This window comes from Dryobates pubescens, chromosome 14 (assembly GCF_014839835.1).
Source record: "Dryobates pubescens isolate bDryPub1 chromosome 14, bDryPub1.pri, whole genome shotgun sequence".
In the NCBI taxonomy this organism is placed as follows: Eukaryota; Metazoa; Chordata; class Aves; order Piciformes; family Picidae; genus Dryobates; species Dryobates pubescens.
Window position 1 is genome coordinate 17,820,677 of NC_071625.1, and position 17,790 is coordinate 17,838,466.

Sequence of the window (17,790 nt, forward strand, 5' to 3'; positions counted from 1 at the left end):
GAAAGCTGGCACATGGCTACTTCTGATTTCTAAACTCCTATCTTAGCTATTTGGTTCTAAGTTTTCTAGACACACAAGTGCCAACAGTTAGCAAAGTTAGGGATGATAAAAGTTTCCTACTGTCTACTCCTGCTTCACCTCTTTGTTACCAGATGGAGGTTCCCAGCAACTTTTTGCTATGCAGATGTGTGGATTTCAGCCATTATCACTATCAGACTGCCTTGAGTTTCTCTCCTCCTGGAGTGGATAACATGGACATTTCTTGTGGAATGGTGACTTAAATACCACGAGTTTGACTTATAGTGGTTCCCTCTCATATTTCTCCAGGGAGAACGAGGCTTCGATGGGTTCCCTGGGAAACCAGGTGTGGAGGGGAAACAGGTATGTGGCAAATACCCAATGACTGTAGGCTTTTCTTTAGAACAAGTAGAAGCTGATTCTAAAGTTGAGACTTATTGTGGTGGCTGCTGAGTCATGGCAAGACCCTGCTGCATCAGCAGATTTTGTGCTTCTTATTTTAAGGATCGTTGTTGGCACAGTTTTTTTGTTTATTTGTTTGTTTTGCATTAGAATGAAATTGTCATTCAATGTACACTTACGGGAAATGCCAGTCCTTTAAACATGATAGATCAGATGTTTGGCTTACATTTCATTAAAGACATAAGGAAGCACATACAAAAAGTCAGTTTTTTTAAGCCTGATTTTTATAAACTCTTTTTTCCCCCCCTTTCCACAACATGAAAGGGGGAAAACTGGATTTAATGTTTTTGGTTTGTTTTCAATAAAGGCTTAGAACTGTTTACATTTTAAAGGCAAGATGAAACCAGAAAATGGTCTAAAAGATCAGTGCATTTCTACTGATTGCACAGATAGTGCTTTGTCTAAAACTATCTGTAGATCCCACAAGACTGTTTTAATTACTCACGGTATGATACCTAATGAGAGGCATCCTTCTTTACTCCCAAGAATTTTCCAGTCTAAATAGCTAAGGAAAGAGTAGGAAGCAGAGGCTAAAAAGGGATTTGGCAAAAGCCATGCTTTTCATTGCTGCTCTTGAGCCTGAAGCCTTTGGGCTGCCATGTCTGCATCTCATTCACTGGCTTTTGCTCTTTTCTGGTCTGGTAAGGATCATTTGGAGGCACATTTTTTGCTGTTTCAGAGGTGGAGGAGCTGCACATTGAATCCTCAGGCTAGTTCATCTTCAAATGGTGAATCCTGCTGCTCACACAGACAAAGTGGCTGTTGGGGACTAACCTGTATGTGCTTTATATGCACAGCATCTATGTGGTACCTGAGTGCCTTGCTCTCACTCTTCTATCAGCCAGAGAACCAACTTGATTTTTTTGGGAAGTACTTTTGTTTCAATATCAGACACATCTTTTTGTATTTAGATAGCAAGGTATAACATAATTAGCAGTCTGAATCTTTGCTAAATCTGCATCTTCCTCTCCGTGAGGTGATAGACATAATTGCACTAAATGTTCTGCTGATTCATGGGGGATTTGACACTTTCTTTTTTTTTATTCTGCTCTCTTTCTCAGACTCAGTTTACCCCATACTGAAAAGTATTTGTCTAGTTAGTGTTTCTCAGTGTCTTTAAAAGATGGACATATTTTCTGGTGCTAGGTGTGACTCTGGAATCACAATGAACTATGTTCACTATGTCTATTGCTTTGTTTACTGGTTTGTAATTGAACCAAAAGTAGATGTAGTGAAAAATTGCAAAGGGATGTAAAGGTGGATGCTGATTGCTTGCTACTTCTAAGGAACAATTTCTCCAAGTGACATCCTATTACAGAAGCTGGGATTTTCTGTTTTTTACTTTTCCTTTTTCATATCTATAAACCTAGCACTGGGCAAATCTTCATGCCTGAATTTTATCTGAAAGTTTAACACTGATGCACTCTCAGAGCTGCAATCCTCCTGAATCAGATGAAATTGAATTGCTCTCATTGTGGCTGCTGTGGCATCTCCATCCTTAATGTTCTTGTTTTCTATATAGCAGGGCCAAAGCAACCTTGTGTGTTGTATTAGCTCCTACCCTTGTACAAGGGAATATGACTGTGCTGCTGATGCCCAAACCTACAGCATTATGTTTCTCCTGTACTTTAAGGGAATGGTAACTTATGACCTGTGGTACATAAAACAAAGATATTTTTTCTCTCTATTTCACCTGTTTGTAGGGCCCTGCTGGCAGCCCAGGCCCTCCAGGTGTCACTGGGACCAAAGGAGAAAAGGTGAGTTGGAATGGGATGCAAAAGGAGGAGTTTAGACACACATGTGGTAATTCCTCTTTGGGGCCCCAGTGCTGGAGATATCAGGGCTGTTGGGCTGTTAATATTATCTTATTTATGCATAAGTGAAGTTTATATGCATCTAAATATTTCACTTCTCTGACAACGCTTCAGTCTGAAATGTGTAAAAGTGAATGTTAATTAGTATACAGTTATAGCTCCTCTGCTGTTAGTTTAATGCTCATAGGGGGAGTAGAAGGAAGTAGAGAGTAATTTGGCTCAGAAAAGCTTCCTCCCCTAAGAAAGATGGGTAGAAGTGACAATATGTTTGTGTAGATGCCAATTTTCTGACCCAGGAAGTGTAAAATGTACTCAGAAAGTGGCAATCAGATGGGGCTAACCATCTTACCTCCAAAATAATTATTCAGTGTTCTCAGAAGAAATGTTGACCTCATTGTTTTTCAGAGTTGTTAGAGTTCCTAAGGCAGCCTTATGTTTCCCTGTCTGCTAGAGGTGATGTGATTTTGGCATTTCCTCCCTTCCTCCCTAGCTCCTTGGCATGAGTGGAAAGGCATTCCCACTTCTGTATTTTCTCCTTTTCTCCCTCAGATAAGGCAGTGAGCCTTATCCAAGGATGCAAAGAAACAAATCCTATTACTTTCACACTTAGATTCAACAGCTATAGGTGAGGTTTCAGAAGCACCTACAAGCAGAGCACATTCACGGAGGTGGTAAGCAACAAGATCTCTGTGCTCTAGCATGTGTGCAGTAGAGTCTTGAGTTTATAACACTTCATATTTCTGAAGTGGCTGCATTTGCTGCTTCCAGAAGAGGTTGAGTTCCTTGCTCCATTACTGTCAGTGCAGCTGATGTGCTTCTCTTCAGTCTTTCTGGCACAGAATAGATTTTCTTTAGAATAAATAAGAAGTAGTCATTAAACTTGTCTTAAGAAAGAACATGAAAGATATGCTAGGTCATACAGAGACCTAGGTGACGAATAAATAGAATGTGAAAGGAAGGCATATGATAATTTTTGCATTAGTCTATGCCTATAGTGAAGAATATACCTTCTGGATCCTTAGACTTCATGCATAGTAAATGGTGGACATTGCTGGAGAAAAATGGGCTGGAACAAACTGGTAGCCTAGATAGTAATAAATCATGTAAACAGGGCATAGCATCTCAGTGTTCTTCAAACACATAGTATGAGTCTGCTCTGTAAAATCACTTGGACAAAATTACACCATTTCTTGCTCTTTTTCTTTTGGCCCCTAAATATCCATCCTGCAGACTCTGGTAGGCATCTGAGCACCAATCAGGTTTAGCTATGTGGTATGTGTACACCAGTAAGATTTTTGAACCTCAGGTTTAATATTATGATGTATCCAGTGCATTGGTCATTTGACATCACTGAATGTCATTAAAATCAGTGTACAACATCACGGTAAGCGTATAACCAGTTCCTACATGTGTTCAAATTCAGGGCAAAGGAAACAGTTAATTTTGATTGCATGTTCATATCTATTCATTACTGGATAGTATTAAAAGAAATATACAACAGCAGTTGGAAAATGTGTAGAAGTTTTTGTGTTATGCTTTTGTTTTGCATTATGTATCCTGCTGTGTTGTGTTCTGTGTTACATTTATTTGTTTGTTTCATGTTTCCCTGCAGGGTGAACCAGGACTTCCAGGACTGCCTGGATCTTCAGTAAGATTTTTTTTCTTTTTTTCTATCTTTCTCAAACACTGTAGGCATTATTGCATGAGGAGAGAAGGTGGAAGTTTGGGGTGGGAGGACTTAACCAAATGAGAGATATTCTTAAATAGTTTTTCCAAAAAAAGTGAAGTTTAAGGCAGTGAAGATTTTTGAAGGCAAGTGTTGGGTTCCAAGAGGGAGATGCACTGCCAAAATTTGAGGAGATTTTGAAATGTGAAGATCAGGACTTCAAGAGGCACTGTGGAAACATTGCCTCAGGTGCATCACAGGAAGCAATACTGCAACAAGACTGTGGTTTTCAGGACAGATGTTGAGTTCACGTCTCGTGGCCTTTGGAAAGCAAAGCCTGTGAAAGTTATAAAAGCAAACGAAAGTCCAGAAGAGAATTGAATTACTGAATGCCTTTGTCATGGGCTGGATATGAGACTTAAGAGGTGAAAAGAAAAGGGAATTTATGATGAGGGGAAATGATATTTTCTTGTATTATGTCTGAAAAAGTCCTGGTGGAGTATGAGACAACTAGGAGCTGATGTGCCAAAATCAGGGAAGCAATGGTAAAAAACCAAAGCAAGAAAGCAAGGAGATGGGGGCGTCAAACTTTTCTAAGTTTACATGCCTTTGTATATCACTCTGCCTTCAGAGTGACATAAGATGGTGTTGGGTGATAGGTTGGACTTGAAGGTCTTTTCCAACCTGGTTAATTCTACTTCTATTCTATTCTATGTCCAAAAGTTAGTATTTTCTGTTTGAAGAGATCATCTCCAAGTGAATGGAGAAAGGAAATTTACCACAAAGTATTCAGAGGAGAGGTCTTGAATTGAGTTTTTCAGGCACTGGTAACAAAGAAGTTAGGGAGTATCCCTTTTATTTTCTGTGGTGGGTTGACCCTGGCTGGATCTATCACTCCCCCTCCTCAAAAGAGCAAGGGGAGAAAATATGATGAAAGGCTTGTGTATTAAGGACAAGGAGATCACTTAGCAATTACCATCACAAGGAAAACAGACTCTACTTAGGGAAATTAATTTAATTTATTGCCAATCGAAATCAGAGTAGAGTAATGAGAAATAAAACCAAATCTTAAAAAACCTTCCTCCTACTCCTTTATTGTTCTTGGGCTCAACTTTACTCCTGCTTTTCTTTACTTTCTCCCTATCAACAGCACAGGGGAATGAGGAATGGGGGTTTTGGTTAGTTCATCACACATTTTATCTGCTGATCCTTGCTCCTTAGAGGGAGGGGTCCTCACACTATTCTGCTGCTCCAGCATGGAATTCCTCCCATGGGAAAGTCTTCCAGGAACTTCTGCAGTGGGAGTTCTTCCCACAAACTTTAGCTTTTCATGAACTGCTGCAGTGCGGGCCTCTTCCACAGGGTGTTGTCCTTCAGTAATTGGCTGCTGCACTGTGGGTCCTCATGTGCTCACAATTACTGTCAGGAAACCTTCTCCAGCATTGGCTACCCTCTCCACATGTCCAAAGGTTCTGCCAGGAGCCTGCTCCGGTGTGGACTTCCCCTGAGGTCACAGTCTCCTTTGGATGCAACCACCTGCTCCACTGTGGGGTCCTCCATGGACTGCAGGGTGGATACTTGCTTCACTGTTAACCTCCATGGGCTGCTGAGGGACAACCTGCCTCACCATGGTCTTCACTGTGTCCTCTGGTCCTTAGAGCCCCTCGTCCCCACTTCTTCACTGACCTCAGTATTTGCAGAGTTGTTTCTCACATGTTCTCACTCCTCTCTCCCAGCTGGTGTTGCCCCCAAGTTTTTCCTCAGCTTAAATAAGTTAGCACAGAGGCACTATCACTGCTGCTGATCGGCTTGGCTTTGTCCAGCAGCAGGTCTGTCTTGGAAGTGGCTGGCACTGGCTTTTCAGACATAGGAAAAGTTACTAGCAGCTGTTCATAGAAGCTACCCCTGCAGACCCTCAACTACCAAAGCTTTGCCACACAAACAAAACACTATTTTTTATTAAAAAATAAAAAAAGGACCTTGAGCTATTGGTGGAATGCATTAAAGGGCCACTGAGACCAGCAACAATTGCTGTAGAGCTGTGCCAATGAAGACTGGGTGCTAAAACCAAGAATGGTCCTCATGAGAAAGGCAGAAGGCAATTTAGTTACTGTGAATGTGATAGAAAGCAGAGGGAGAAAGAAAGAGCTCTGAAAAAAGCCTGTTTAGGTAAGAGCCTTTTACTTTTCTGCTTAAATGTGAAATTAGTGATGTGACAGTAGTTGCCAAGAGATTTTGAAAAATATGTATAAAACCTGAAAATGAACCTAAAGTTCCAGGAGGTGGGTGTAGAACAGGCTGAGAAGGCTGACAACTGTCAGTCACAGCCACAATGGCTTGCATCAGGGAGCTGATGGAAGGTCTGAATCACGCACACATTGAAGGTCAGCCTGCTATTTATGTGGTGCCTTCTTCATTCAGTATGATTTTGTAATTTAAAATAAGACAAGAGGAGAGGAATTTACTAACTTATTTATACTGAGGAGATAATGAATCAAGTTCTCACTGTTTATACAGTCACACCAATCACTTCATAGGTACTTGAGTAAGCAAATCTCATGTCAGTTCAAGCTGTTTAAATAGAAATTATCCCCTAGGCTGCAGAAGGATTTGAGGAGCTGCAGCAGCGAGTGTGTATCTCAAGAGAACGACAAGGAGAGAAAAGTACACTATGGGGGACTATCTCAGCTCTGGCACCTCTTGCATTGTCTTCCCTCTTTTTCTCCTTTATGACTCTGTATTTTCATTTCAGGTGCATATTGAAGGCCTAAAAGGAGAGCAAGTAAGATAGATATAACATCTATTCTTCCATTGCAAGGGTGCTTTTATGTAGTTCATTTGCCTGTTAGATTAAATTTTGCTTTAAATGCTTTAATGATTCAAAATCAAGGTGGATAGAAGCCTAGTCAGGTCACCAGGGAGCAAGTTTTCCTACTTGCAGTGGAGAAAATAAACAAGAAAGGAAAAAAAAAATCTGTCCTTTTTAGGTGTGGTGAATATAACATGAATGAAAAGTATAAATGGGGTCATCTATGCAATTCTTCAAGTTCAGGGAGGAGTTAATATGAAAGGTAAACTATACTTGAGTTTTATGCTGAACCTGGGCAATTAAATAGGGAAGAGACACCTGATGCTTAGTCCTACATATATTATATGTGTAAATTTTCATTTTGTGTTGGTTGGTGCATAATCCCTATATAAGGATATGCATCATATCAATGGCACTTGAAAGCTCTTCACAACTGTACTGGCTCAGAGGAAATGCCAGTGGAAGCTGGTTTTGCAAGAACTGCTTTTCTCCACCATCAAATCCCAACCCACAGTGTTTTACTGGAATATCAAGGATAACATAGTGACTTCAGTAGAGTACCTTTGAAAAACAGAGTCAGTTATGGATAAATGCCTGCTGAGTGTGGGTGGATCTGCTTGTGTGCAGTCTCATGAGTATTGATAATTCAAGTAGCTGAAGGATTAAAAAGAAAACCAGCTGCTCTCTGCACTGGTTCTTCAGGATCTATGAGGAAAGGGGTGGTATAGGTCCTGCACAGATGGCCAATAGGGATAACATGGACATATAATTTTTCATACAGATATTGTAACACTCTAAAAAAAAATAACATTTCTGTAGGGAGAACCTGGGCCAAGAGGACCGCAAGGCCAACCTGGACTTCCTGGACCTCCAGTAAGTTGTTTCTCTCTGCTTGCAGTTCCCAGAAACTGGAACTTACATTGGTGTAAGACATACATACAAATTGTTATATGTTATTGAGACACTCCCAACCTTCTGTTTTGTTCACTGTTGAGAGTTTTCCTGATGTGGATAGCCACTATGAAGATATGGAGATGGCACCCAGAATATGAGCAGTCATTGCAGAGGCAGACTTTGTCTTAGACTGTTGTTATGCAGAACTTCATTGGTTTTCTATTTCTAATCTCCTAATTATATTTGGACTCAATGATCTTAGATTTTTTTTCCCCAACCAAAACAATTCTATAGCTCTCTGATTCAAAGAGCTGTATGGACATTCAGCATATCTCAAAAGAGGTGCTCACTGGTAATTTGGAAGCTATCACATAATGAAAGTGAGATGATGGCTATTGTAAAAGGGGTTGACTTTATACCACAAGGCCCTGGCTAAAATATTTCTTGGATGAAAATAAGAACCGAGTATGTCTATTAGTGTTTCAACACAATTTTTACAAGAATTCAGATGTCAGGATTTTCATTTTTTACTTAATTGTAGCCTATTCTAGTTATATTTTATAACCCAGCTCTGCAGGATGTCTCAGTTCAGACTGTCACTGCTGCCTCATTTGCAAATACTCTGTATATCCTCACTTTTCAATTGCTTGTTGTGTTTCACTGGTAATTGAGTTTTGTAAAATTGATGACATTGTGAAGATGCATTACTTAGGTAAATCTGGTTTTAATTATGTAATTTAAATATAGTTGTGTGCTCTGTATTTAATCAGGGCATTGTCACTTTTTTCTATCCTGTTTTCTTTATTCTCTTCTGCTCACAGGACAACATAATCATGAGGTAAGAGTTGTCTAGGTAGCCATGAAGGTAATGGTAGTACAAAACAGCTAGGAAATGGTCATATGGTTTATACTTTTTTCTTACTCAGTTAACTTTCTAAAATTTTTCACTTTTAAAGGGAGAGGCTGGTCTGGAAGGCAAGCCTGGAGCCCCAGGTTTACCAGGTCAAAGGGTGAGTTGCTGTTTTTATTTAACATTGAGGCTTAAGATGCTATGGACACCTTTGTTTCATAAGGTTTGGTACTTTGGCCCACTTTACGTATACTTTTCTATTTTTTAAAGAATTCTGGAGGCTTATATCCTTTCTTCTATTCCTTCTCTATAGTCCAGCAATTTTCAGTACCTCTTGGTATACAGTTGATGAGGGACCCAAGGAAAATCTTGATATGACTCAAGTATGTAGAGGACTGGTAATATGGACAGGTTGAGAGTTCAAAGAAGTGCTGCTGTCCTTGAAGGCAAAGAAAGGCAAATGCATTTGCAATACTTACTATTTTCTGTTCTGTTTGGTCTCTACTCAAACAGAAACATTCTCCACCAGCAACATAGATAGTTTTGTCTTGTTGAAAAAATACTGCATTTGCTATGACTCTAAGTTATGTCTTGAAATATTCAAGTACTGATAAAAAGTAAATTTCCTAGCAGTCCTGAGATGATTGCATGCATGCTCTGAACCTCCCTTGCATTGCTGATGTCCATTTGTATGCCTCTATGGAGGCAGTAATTGCAGTCCCAGTACTGCTGTTTGATGGATTCCTGTTTTAGTAGTCACAGAGACTTGATTATAGCTTAATCCATACAGGAGATTGTGAGGGTTCCATGTATTACTTTGGATTTGAATTGACACCAGTGCTGTTAAAAGAGTGGGTGTAAGAGTGCTACTGGTGAGCATGGGAAGTTATGAGCAAAGGATAGTGCAGGCAAGAAACATGTACTTTAAGTTCTTTACAGACTTTCCATTGAATTTCAGGATACTAATGAAGCTGTAAGCATGACTTTTAGGAGATTTCTCCTTGGGAAGATGGGGCATGAAGTCTTGTGTTAATGTACCTTTCCAGTCTTTAGAAAATAGCACCTTATCACTTTAGCAAATAACTGTGCTATGCTTTCCTTATGAGTTGACAAGTTCTGAATTATCTTGGTTTTAAAGTCTGCTATAAAAGCTGATTGTTTCTTGCATAAGATTAATAGAGCACATTAGCTGGGTAAAGTTCAGTGATCTGTCAGGATCTGCAATAGGACACAAAGCATTCCTGCTAATGATCATTTGATTAGAGATGTCATTTGATCCATGCTGTCTTTGAATGTTTCCCTAGATTCTGTTGTGTCTAGCTAGTTAGACCTCTTTTCCTGAGGGCCTTTATTAGTCACCAGACATCTTAGGTGGGTAGATATATTTTTTTAATTAAAGGCCATTATTCAATGACTGAGTACATGAGATGAATCAAAGTCCTGGGATTGATGGATCTACATGAATAACCTCCATGTGGGAGAGAGAAGAGATTAGCAGATATTAGTGATTCACCATTAGTGTAGTTCTTGACAAAGCCCAAATATAAATCCAGGCATTGATTCCCACCTTACATAAATTTGGCTGCAGAAAGCAAGTATTTATCTAGATAGAAGTTTAAATGCCAAGAGCAGAAATTTCTTCAAATATTTGTTCAAGTCTAGTTTTAAATGACTGGCTGTGGGTTGGGGACAGGTTCTGAAGGCACAGCTCAGAGCTGTAGCAAGCCCTCTTTGACACAATTGAGTAAGAAGGCTCTATAGCATCACAGCCCAGTGTTGAGGACCTGGACAAGATCATGATGCTTGATTTTCATTTGTGGCTCCAGCCCTGGCTTGTTGTAAGACACTCATAACATCTCTTCACTCCTGTGTCCCCCATCAATAGAGATATGAATGTATGGCTTATACAGTAGGTGAGCAAACCAAATAGCCAGCCTGAGTTTGTTTATCACTGAGTGTGTTTCTCAGCACAACTTTGGGTCATGCCATGTCTCCCATAAAAGTGGGAAGTGTGGGGTGGCTGTATCTGATGAAGGCCATCTTTTGTGAGAAAAAGAGTTAAACTGCATGGACACAAGCTCCTGTGCTTCTTTACAAATGGAGCCCTGGCTCATTATATTTAGCATAGAAGTACCCTTCTTCACTGTTGTAAAAGCAGAAAAATCAGACATAGCTAGAGGCAGATTTAAGACTGCTTTTTAGCAGGAGATGTAGAACAGTGGAAAATCACTAACCATCTGTTTGCCTGATCCCTCTGCAGATTTATATGGGTAGGGTTTCAAGATTTTTGAATCTGTATCTCCAAAAATTTGGTTCCTGAGGTACTTTCTAAATATTATGCAGTAATGTCTTGTAATGCAAGAGACAGATTCCAGCAGAAGATTGACTGCATGATCCTTTCAAGTAGCATACTGGAAAGGGGCTGATGTAAAACAGTTACAGTTTTGCAGTGTGATTCAACCCTAGTTTTGCATTATGGTCTTCAACCACAATGTAAATGACATCTGCACACATACAGCGTTCCTGTCCTGACACAAAGATGCAGATATGACCATTTGCTGGAGTTCTTGGAAGCCTACAGTGCTTTGCTTAGCTGTAATGCATCTGGCACAAACTACTAATGGACTAAAGATGTGTTTGGAACCATTTCATAAAGGAATTTGTCTCCTAACACAGTCTACTGGAATTGAAGGATCCTGATCTCTGCAAAGACAGAAGCAGTGTTGTCTGATGTTAGAAATACAATGAAGAAGCCATCTACACAATGTGTGGTTTCCACAGAGGATTGCACTAAATATGCTGGTGACCATTTGGCTGAGAGGTATAAGCTTGTACATGTTGGAAAGATTTCTAGGAAAAGAGGAAGTATGATATTCTTTTGGCATGAAGCTGCTGCTCCTGTTATTGCTGAAGAATCAAAGAATCTGTGGGATAGTGCAGTTGACAGAGAAAAGGTATAATCTTTAGAGAGTCACCATTTGTGTTAAATAAGTCAGTTTAATTAATTTTTCATTTAAATACAATAATTGTATTTGCATAAACATTTTTCCATCAGCCTTGCTTTGAGTGCACAGTTTTTAGAGCAGTTGCAGAGTTTTCTGCTAATGTGTGGGTCAAGTGTGACTGACCAAGTGAGGTGAAGAAGTTCTGGGTTTCTGAAGGCTCAAAGCTTCTTCTTGCCTTAATATTGCAGATTTATTAAGACCAAGAACCAGTATTGGCTCAGTATTTGGGCCTGTTCTCTTTCAAATGATTCTCCCCATCTATTGTGCTCTCCTGAGACCCCCCCTGGAGTATTGCATCCAGTTCCGGTGCCCCCAACATAAGAGGGACATCAAACTGCTGGAGCAGGTCCATGGGAGGGCCATGAAAATGATCAGAGGGCTGGAGAACCTCACTTATGCAGGCAGGCTGATAGAGTTGGGGCTGTTCAGCCTGGAGAAAAGAAGGCTCCAGGCCTTTCAGTACCTGAAAGAGGCCTACAAGAAAGCTGGGAGGGGACTTTTAAAAAGGGCTTGTAGTCACAGAACAAGGGGGAATAGACTGAACCTTAGGAGGGCAGATTTAGACTGGGTGTTAGAAAGAATTTTTTTACGATGATGGTGGCGATACATTGCAGTATGTTGCCCAGGGAGGTCACGGATGCCCACTTCCTGGAGGTGTTAAGGCCAATTTGGATGAGATCTAGAGCAACCTGGTCTAGTGGAAGGTGTCCCTGCCCATGGAACTAGATGATTTTTAAGCTTCCTTCCAACCCAAACCATTCTATGAATCTATGAATACTTTTATCAGTGGTCTGGATGAGGGGTTTGAGTCCAGCCTCAATAAGTTTGTAGATGACATCAAGTTGGGTGGCAGTGTTAATCTGTTTAAGGATAGAAAGGCTCTACAGGGGCATCTGGACAGGCTGGACCGACGGGCTGCAGCCAATAGTGTGGGATTTCTTCAGTGCAAAAGTAACTAGAGCTTCTCCCTACTTGTAAGGCATGATTAAAGAAAAAACTGAATGTAAGACATCTCTAGCTTGAGTTTCTTGACAGTGTGCTTTTAAACCTATTGCATAACTACTCTTTCTACAAATATAATGTAGTATGTTACAGGGGAACTGTGACCTTATTTACTAATCCAAATTTAACTGTTGTGGATGTGGGCAGCCTATATTTTCTCAATGATCCCCTCATATCAAGAGCATACAGTGGGAAGAAAGAAGCTTTGCTGTTCTCATTTGTCCCATAAGACCTTTGAGTGATAGACAGTACTGTCTCTCTGATTTTACTAAAATTGCCTGAAAAAGAGTTAGAACTCTGAGAGTCTGGTTTAATTTTAGTGTGGGTTTGTGGTTTTTTACTCTCTTCCCATCCTCAAATTTATTCTGTGAAATCAAAGAGAACTGATTCTGCTTTTGAGTTTTTTGACATCTGATCTACTGAAATATTTGTTGAAAACCAAACTTTCTTTTTATCTTGGTAGGGAGGTGAAGATGTATGACTTGCTTCTGGAAATCATGCAGAACTTTGGCTAATTCAGCCTAAACACAAGGTTTTTCTGAAGTATGCTCCAAATAACTTGGATTTCAACAATTTACCTCTTACTGAAATGATACACTTCCATTAAAGTGATCAGAATTTCACAATGTTCTATAGCAGTACTTTCCACCTAGGCATAAGGTAGTTGCTGCCTTTGGAGTTTGGTGTTCTGTGTTTTAGCCTGTATTTCCAAATCTCCATTATCAAAATTTTCCTATGTTCAAAGTATAATCAGTGAAAACAAAATCAAATAAAAAACCTCCACCTCACTTCCCCCCCGCCGGCCAAAAGACTAAAAAAAACCCTACCCCCCAAAATATAAACAAGCAATACAAAAACAAAGACCCCCAACCAACCAAAAAATCCCCCAAAAGAACAAACAAAACACTAAGGACACTCTTATGGGAAAAAAAAAAAATAATGGGAAGTATTTTGTTCAAATAGTAACCTTTAATAAATGTCCTCCATGGTTAAGACTCCAGGGAGGTCATTCTGCCCCTGTACACTGCACTGGTTAGACCATGCCTTAAGTACTGTGTCCAGTTCTGGGCCCCTCAGTTTAGGAAAGATGTTGACTTGCTGGAACATGTCCAGAGAAGGGCAACAAAGTTGGTGAGGGGTTTGGAACACAAGCCCTATGAGGAGAGGCTGAGGGAGCTGGGGTTGCTTAGCCTGGAGAGGAGGAGACTTAGGGGTGACCTTATTGCTCTCTACAACTACCTTAATGGAGGTTGTAGACAGGTGGATGTTGGTCTCTTCTCCCAGGCAACCATCACCAGAACAAGAGGACACAGTCTCAGGCTGCACCAGGGGAGGTTTACGCTGGAGTTTAGGAAGAAATTCTACACAGAGAGAGTGATTGCCCATTGGAATGGACTGCCCAGGGAGGTGGTGGAGTCACCATCATTGGAGGTGTTTAGGAGGAGACTTGCTAGGGTGCTTGGTGCCATGGTTTAGTTGATTAGGTGGTGTTGGATGATGGGCTGGATGTGATGGTCTTGAAGGTCTCTTCCAACCTGGTTTATTCTATTCTATTCTACATGAGTCAGGCAGATAAGTAATAGTTTTTGAAGCTATTTAATGCACTAAATAATTTCTGTGAAGCCCAGAATGTGAGTTGAATGTAGAAACAGATAACTTAGAAAAAAATTTACTGCAAGACCCATTTTTTTTTTTTTTTTTAATGTGAGCTAGTTTCAAAGTTCAGTGTCATGTTCTGTTAGGTTGGATTCAAGAAAAAGAAGTGCAGCTCCAGGAGCAGGTTACAATGGGATGTCTTCTGCATCTTTAATTCAGCTGCCATGTTTCAGCTGGTTTACATGGTTGTGTGTCCACACACACTGAATGTTTATTCCCAAAGTCAGAGCAATACAAAAGGCTTAAGGCTGTTTTCTTGACTCTTTACAACTAGATTACAAGGCTATTAGTAAGTGCTACCTACCTGTTTTAGAATTACAGCCTAAAAGATTCTTTTAAAACTGGAGACTACTGAATTCAGAGCACATCCTCCACCCAGAAGAGATGGGTTAAGAGTACTTGCCAATACATGTGTCCCGGCTTGAGCTAGAACAGAACAAATTCTGTTCAGGGGTTTTACTTTTCAGCCAACACAAAAGGTTTATCCCTGTTAGCTGTCATGGAGAAGACAAATTTATCAGATTTCTGGAGGGCTGATGAGCTCATCTTTGTACATTTGATGGTGGGAAATACATACATGTATTTGACTTTCCCCTTCTTGACCGGTCTTTCTCCTAAGTAGGTTGTTGCATATAATGTTCCTATTCTGGACAGTTGCAACTTGCAATGGTCAGTCAACACTGTTTCAACTCTTATCTGTGTACAAACTCCCCTTGATTTGAATCACCTCAGACTTGCAGGGTCCAAGAGAAGGAGACAGGTGATTGGTATCTCCAGGGGCAGATGTTCAAATACTCTGGGAGAAAGAGGAAAAGAAATTTGCCCAGCAAATGAGGAAGACTTTTTGGAAGAAGCCAGTCCCAAGGTTCAATCTCACTCAGTGTTCAGAAATCTCCATAGTCCTTGGTTTTTGGTCACAACAGCAAGAATGAGCACCAATATAGGATGGCCAACCCTTCTGGTAGTTGCATCCTCAAGCTAGGGAGAGTTTTCACTTCGCAATTTACTGTCATCTTATACCTGGAGAGACTGTAAAAGGCTGGTGCCTTCAGGGAGCTCATTGATTAACACTGATGGGTTTCCTCTGGCTTCTTCAGTAATGTAGATGTAAAAGGACAGGGCATGCCATCCAGCTTGTAGAGGAAATAGTTGGCATTTATTCATAGATTGATAGAATGGTTTGGGTTGGAAGGGTCATCTAGTTCCAACTCCCGTGCTAGCAGTCATATTTGTTCTCAATTAAAGAAGATTTCTATGTACATTGTACCAATCCACCTCTATTCCTGGGGCTAAAACTCAGAGAAGAACATGCTATGAAAATATATTGTTTTGGCTGTTGGACAGCAAGATGAGAAACAGTCTTGGGTTATATGATACTGTTCAACATTTCTCCTCTAGCAGAGTGAAGCCAACATTTTCCCTTGGTTTCCTCTCTTCTGTGTGCTAGAGATCTTTGTGATGGATGGCTGCATACATATGTATTTATGGGTGCTTGAAATGCTCAGATGATATTGCCTGCCTTGGCAAGGTTTACCTATGCAGAAATTAAAATGTGAGCAAATCAACAAAAAGAAACAGAAAGGGATAGATGGTGCAGATTAAATCCAAAGTGAAGCTGTAATTGTCAGCGAGGTAAATATATCCATTTCCAATAAAACATTCACTTTTAACTGTGATATTGTTCAAATTGCTGATGAAGGCAAATAAGATATATTTCATACAGTTGAAGGATACACACCTAGCTGATTCTTCCTATAAGTAGCAGAGCAGAATTGCTGGGTTTTTCTGTCATATTAGTAGGTGATGTGACATTATGCTGAGCTTTGCTCTCATACATATAATTTCTCCCAGCAAGTATTTCTGTACTTCATAGACAGGCTGTAATGCTGTGGAGTAAATCTGTTATACTTTGGCTAGCTTCTGAGTGACCAAAATGTCCCTTTCACAATGGGGAATGACAGCATCAGCCTTTCTGTCAGTATTATTTTATGTGTCTGTAAGGCATTTTTCAGTGTTTTGAAAAGCACCAAAATTTCTCAGCATTGTGCCAAAGGAAAGCATAGGCTTCTCTTGCATTGTTCAGTGCTGCTGCAGATTAGTATACCTGGCCATCATTATGGAAACATAATTGATTTATACTCCTTGCAGAAGGCAAAATACATCATTCCTCTGCTTTCTTGGCTTTTGAGAGCCTTGAGCAACCAGGACTAGTTGAGAGGCATTCCTGCCCATGGTAGGAAGATTAGAGTAGATGGTCTCTAGGGTGCCTTCCAATCTAAGACATTCTATGAAGAGATTCTTGAGACCAGTCCTCATCTCTGGGAGCTATTATCACAAGCTGCAGAGGCACAGAAGTCAAAGACAATTGGGTTTTCATATCGAAATGGTGTCTGCTGCCTTCATTTATAGCCTTTGTGTTTTGTGCACCCTTATTACAGTGATTTACCAGTTTGGGAGTGAAAGACTTTGAAAAATCACTAGTGGCCTTTGCTGTAGTGTCTAATACTTGTTCCTCTGTTGAATACACAGGGTAAAAAGGGAGAACCAGGATTCCCAGGAATCAATGGTCTGATTGGCCCTCAGGTAAGTGATGATTTTCTTCATTTTAACATGGAAAACCACATTTTGTGGCAACAGGTGACTTGAAATTGCAATACAGCATCCCATGGCTTTGATCCCATCAGCAGCATCTTTGAAACTCGTGTTTCCCCTTTAAGAGTCAAACCAATTTATTCTGTTGTGATGAAGAGGATCTTCCTGTCTGGCAGACATTGCTTTTAGCTTCCACAGCTCTTCAGCTTTCACAGCTCCCCATTGCTTGTTCATGGAGTGGTATCATTCCAGAGGGAAAACAATGATTTGTGTTTTCTAATATTTAGGACAGTGCCTCAGCTAATTATTGGCTGTGTGAACTGGCAATTGCAAATAGACCTCCTATGCTTTAGTCTTGAGTGAAGACAAGCTGAAAGGTATTTGCTATTCAGAAACATACTTATTGGAGCACAAAACTTTTTGTGGCTTTGATATATTTCTGCTTGTTATAGAGGCTGTTGAGACATGGTCTTAAGACTAAATTTTTATCCTCCCCATGAGGAAGGATGTCTTAAGTTAATGACCCCTTAATTCCTTAGTTTTTAAAGCTTTTGCAAGTTACTGCTCCAAATTGAACCATCTTTATGAGGACAAAATAATACCGTGTGTGTCAAACATCATCAGCGCAGATTTGGTTCTACCTTGGATCAACCCATGCTGCCCAACACTTGGCTTCCAGTTTGGTTTCTTGCTAACTTGTAGCTAAAGTCATCTGACCCAAGTCACTTTGCAGAGTCACCTTCTGCAGTAAGAAAAAAAAAAAATACATCTGTGAGGATGTCCTCAACCAGGAAAGATGCCACCTCAGTTTAAGCTGACCTTTCAGTATAAAACTGAGCATTCCATTCATTTTCAATGCTAAGTGCGCAGATTGGGTTTGGGTGTTGGGTTTTGATAGTGGGTTGCATTTGGGTAGGAATAAAGAACTTCCATTGCTACAGCTGCTGGTGCTGATGGCACACTGCTAGACAGCAGATGCTCATTTTTTTCATTTATGTCCTCTGGCAAACAATGCCATTGTA

The 17,790-nt window shown here is 40.3% G+C and overlaps 1 protein-coding gene across 1 annotated transcript in view; it reads left to right on the forward strand.

Moving 5' to 3' along the window:
- The window catches only part of COL22A1 (collagen type XXII alpha 1 chain), a 212,536-nt gene that overhangs the window by 128,559 nt on the left and 66,187 nt on the right, over positions 1 to 17,790 (forward strand). Inside the window, exons 17-23 of the mRNA XM_054167371.1 lie at positions 328 to 381; positions 2,184 to 2,237; positions 3,907 to 3,942; positions 6,713 to 6,742; positions 7,589 to 7,642; positions 8,620 to 8,673; positions 16,706 to 16,759. Of these exons, the coding sequence (XP_054023346.1) occupies positions 328 to 381; positions 2,184 to 2,237; positions 3,907 to 3,942; positions 6,713 to 6,742; positions 7,589 to 7,642; positions 8,620 to 8,673; positions 16,706 to 16,759 (336 nt within the window). The remainder of the gene's footprint in view (positions 1 to 327; positions 382 to 2,183; positions 2,238 to 3,906; positions 3,943 to 6,712; positions 6,743 to 7,588; positions 7,643 to 8,619; positions 8,674 to 16,705; positions 16,760 to 17,790) is intronic.